The sequence below is a fragment of the Coregonus clupeaformis genome, chromosome 14 (assembly GCF_020615455.1).
Source record: "Coregonus clupeaformis isolate EN_2021a chromosome 14, ASM2061545v1, whole genome shotgun sequence".
Taxonomy (NCBI): Eukaryota; Metazoa; Chordata; class Actinopteri; order Salmoniformes; family Salmonidae; genus Coregonus; species Coregonus clupeaformis.
This window is the reverse complement of record NC_059205.1, coordinates 37750338-37754552: the sequence shown is the minus strand read 5'-3', so window position 1 is coordinate 37754552 and position 4215 is coordinate 37750338. Positions and strand designations below refer to the sequence as shown.

Below are 4215 nucleotides of genomic sequence, written 5' to 3'. Positions count from 1 at the left end.
GATACCTCTCTGGCTGAAAGTGTGGTAAATAGATGGCAGTGTGAGGCCAGAGGATGATGAGGCTTTCCTGCCAGCGGAGGCAGAGCCAGAGGTAGAGTCAAACGGCCACCTGCGGTCACGGATCGGACTACCTCCCAGTGTCTCAGACTATATACTTCACTGCCCAGTGTCTGCTTGGCACCCGAAGCTGAAGCGCTTTAAGTAAGCAGCTCCTCATTAGGCACAGAAACTCTCTGGACATATTAAGGGAATAATGAAGAATGAAGTGTGCTGAAGAGTACTGACTGAAGAGATCCTACAAAAACAATGAATGACACGCACCAGCATCACCATGGATCATTCCACCTACGGAACCACAGCTCTGGAGCTCTGCCTCTCAGCCATCAGCAGCCCCAGGCTTTGGCAGAGAGACACCATGGTTTGTCTGGGTGTTACGAGCAGCTGCTCATCTCCACTGAGGTCTTCCTCACGCTGGGCATCGTCAGCCTGCTGGAAAACATCCTGGTTATTGCCGCCATCGTCAAGAACAAGAACCTGCACTCTCCCATGTACTTCTTCATCTGTTCCCTGGCCGTGGCTGACATGCTGGTCAGCGTCTCCAATGCCACTGAGACCATTGTCATGGCGATGATCACTGATGGCAACCTGGGGATCGGCGGTGGCATGATCAAGAGCATGGACAACGTGTTTGACTCCATGATCTGTAGTTCCCTGCTGGCGTCTATCTGGAGCCTGCTGGCCATCGCTGTGGACCGTTACGTGACAATCTTCTACGCGCTGCGCTACCACAACATCATGACCGTGCGCCGAGCCGCCGCCATCATCACCAGCATCTGGACCTTCTGCACCGTGTCGGGCGTCCTCTTCATCGTCTACTCAGAGAGCACTACCGTCCTCATCTGCCTCATCATCATGTTCTTCAGCATGCTGGTGCTCATGGCCTCGCTGTATGTCCACATGTTCATGCTGGCGCGCCTGCACATGAAGAGGATCGCTGCTCTGCCGAGCAACGGCCCCATCTTTCAGGCAGCCAACATGAAGGGGGCCATCACCCTCACCATCCTCCTGGGGGTGTTCATAGTGTGCTGGGCGCCCTTCTTCCTCCACCTCATCCTCATGATCTCCTGCCCCAGGAACCCCTACTGCATGTGCTTCATGTCTCACTTCAACATGTACCTCATTCTCATCATGTGTAACTCTGTCATCGACCCGCTAATCTACGGCTTCAGGAGCCAGGAGATGAGGAAGACCTTCAAGGAGATCTTCTGCTGCTGGTATGGTCTTGCCTCTCTGTGTGTCTCTGTGTGAAATTCCCAGCAGATACTGAACCTTTTGGAGATACTGTATGTGAACTGTTCAGGGACAATGTGAACAGTTTCAAAGAAACCGTATTATAATATCTGTAAATAAGGACAACTTTTTGTTTTGCCTTATGATCCAAATAACAATTGCAAAATAGTTGAACATGACTCATGTTGATAGATTTCTCTCACTACCACACAAACTATTGAGTCAACACATGTAATGGCTATCATTACATAGAGAGGTTTGGGAATAGTTTTTTGCTTGTCTTTATCAAGGATGCCAATCATTTTGATTCCTATCTTTTTGAGGAAAAACATGTATTACTTATTAAAACGAATAGTTTTTTTTTTATATAAATAGTAAGCTATATTGTATGCAAAAAAATTGGAAATTATGTTATTTTACATTAAAACAATTTATACAAATACAATATTTTGTTTAACAAGTAATACCCGTGCTTTCAGTACCTTTCAATAGCTCACCTTGTGAGGATAATGGCACTGAGCCTTTTTCTATAATGTTCTATGAGATTGGAGAATGCATTGGTTGGATATTAGACCATTCCTCCATACAGAATCCTTTCAGATCATTGATATCCTTCGCCTGTCCGGAGACTGAGATGGCCATTGCAAAATGTTGATTTAGCGGTCAATTAACCATTTCTTTGTGGAGTCTGATGTGTGTTTGGGGTTATTGTCTTGCTGGAAGATCCACTTACAGCCAAATGTCAGCCTCCTGTCAGAAGCAACCAGGTTGTTGGATACAATTTTCTGGTACTGGGTAAAGTTCATGATGCTCTTGACCTTAGCAAGGGCCCCACGACCAGTGGAAGCGAAATAGCCCCATAACATCAAAGATCCACCACCACAACATTTTAGAGTAGGTATGTTTTTTTTTATCTGCATGTAAAAGCCTGGAGTTTGCTAAACGGCATTGACGCTTGGATTGGAACTAGTGCTATGGTCAGATGACAGGAAAATAGAGCTCTTTGGCCACTCACACCAGTGGTGGGTTTGGCGTAAAAAAGAGGAATCATATATAGAAAAGAACCCCATACCTACTGTAAAACATGGTGGTGGATCTTTGATGTTATGGGGCTATTTTGACTCATATCATTTTGAGAAAAACATTTATTACTTGTTAAACAAAATCTCTTTCCTTTTTTTCAATTGTATTAGTATAAAAGCATATCTTTTTCAAAATAATTGGGCATACAATATAGCTCAGTATTTGTATTATTTATTTTATACAGTCTTTATTCCTCATCTTTATCAATGGTGCCAATCTTTTTTATTATTATATTTTTGAGAAAAACATTTATTACTTGTTAAAGATGCACTATGCAGAAATCGCTCCGCCATTTCACTGTTGTTAAAATTCAAATAGTTTGCCTAATTTCAGTTTGTGACAAAACAAGCAAGTATAGTGTAGAGAATCATTGTAGCATCTAAACCGCTGTGAAATATATATTTTTCAATTGTATTAGTATAAAAGCATATAATTTTCAAAATAATTGAGCATACAATATAGCTCAGTATTTGTATTATTTATTTTATACAGTCTTTTTTGCTCGCCTTTATCAAGGGTGACAATCATTTTGGACCTGACTGTATATGTGATAAAAAAAGGAACTAATCCTACTGCTATACAGAGCCAAGGAAGTGAATGAATAAATAAAATACTTGGCTATCTGCTAAAAGACAAGGGGAGAGCAATACAATATTGTTTCATTGATATGTGCAAGTAAAATGCATCAGTGTACTTTCAATTAATATAATATAATATACCATTTAGCAGACGCTTTTATCCAAAGCAACTTACAGTCATGTGTGCATATATTTTTACGTATGGGTGGTCCCGGGGATCAAACCCACTACCCTGGCGTTACAAGTGCCATGCTCTACCAATTGAGCTACAGAGGACCACAATTAAGTAGCCTTTGCACGTCATTCAGGATAAACATTTTCCAGATATGTCATTTCCAGATGTGGTTTCCTTGTTCTTAATGATGTGAATAGAATATTATGTTAGATGAGTCATGTAGATATGTGATTTAACTTTTTCGTGAGGAAGCTTCTGTGGATATATTTTGGTGATGATTAGCCTATTCATTCCTTGTGGAACATTCTGCCTTCAATGTTTACTATGACTCTAGGCTAAGAGTGCCAATCTTGACTAAACATTGCCAGTGGATGTGATTACGTATCGCTTTTTTCTTCCTATTTAGTGTGAAATTAAATGAAACTATGTGTTTTAAGGTTTTTAACGTTTTGAGGTTGCAAGTGAAATCTTCTGAACGTTTTGAGGTTGCAAGTTAAATCTAACCAAGATTTCTACTTGTTCCCAAGTTTTAAGTTGCTTGCTAGTAACCATAGCATGGTTGCAAGGGAAACTAACACTTGATAGAAATATACAATTCACAATGTTTTTTTATATTTCATTTCACTTGCTGGAATGGGTTTAAAACTGGAACTGCAGAGCATTGGTCTAGTAGGCTAGTTCCTATTTTCAAACAACAGTTAGCTCTACTGGGAATGATACAGCAAGGGATACAAATGTCATGCTGATCTGTTGCTATTGATTTTGGTTATTTAGTTGGTTCCTTGTATTGACAATAACATACTTCACTGAAAGCTCCTACGGAGTCAGGCAGCCAGCTCTGTTCTAGTTATCAGCCAGGATAAATGAACAGGTGGATCTTGACATAATTATCTTTGGAACAGGAGTTGAAAGTAACAGTGTCTATTGATTATGTGGAGTTAAGCACTGGAAAGACGAAGTTGCCCATCCTCAGTCTCTTATTAGCAGAAGAGTCTATGATAGGTTTTTCCATCAATCCATTAGCCTGATTTAATTAAATTATTATTCTGTCTTTTATTAATGTATTTATTTGTCTCCCCTATATACAAA

The 4215-nt window shown here is 40.6% G+C and overlaps 1 protein-coding gene across 1 annotated transcript; it reads left to right on the top strand.

Annotated features, from left to right (window-relative positions):
- The first annotated feature begins 306 nt into the window (after positions 1-306).
- LOC121581305 (melanocortin receptor 4-like) lies at positions 307-1308 on the top strand. Its single transcript, XM_041896841.1, has one exon. The coding sequence runs from the start codon at positions 307-309 to the stop codon at positions 1306-1308; it is 1002 nt and encodes a 333-aa protein (XP_041752775.1).
- The last annotated feature ends 2907 nt before the right edge of the window (positions 1309-4215 follow it).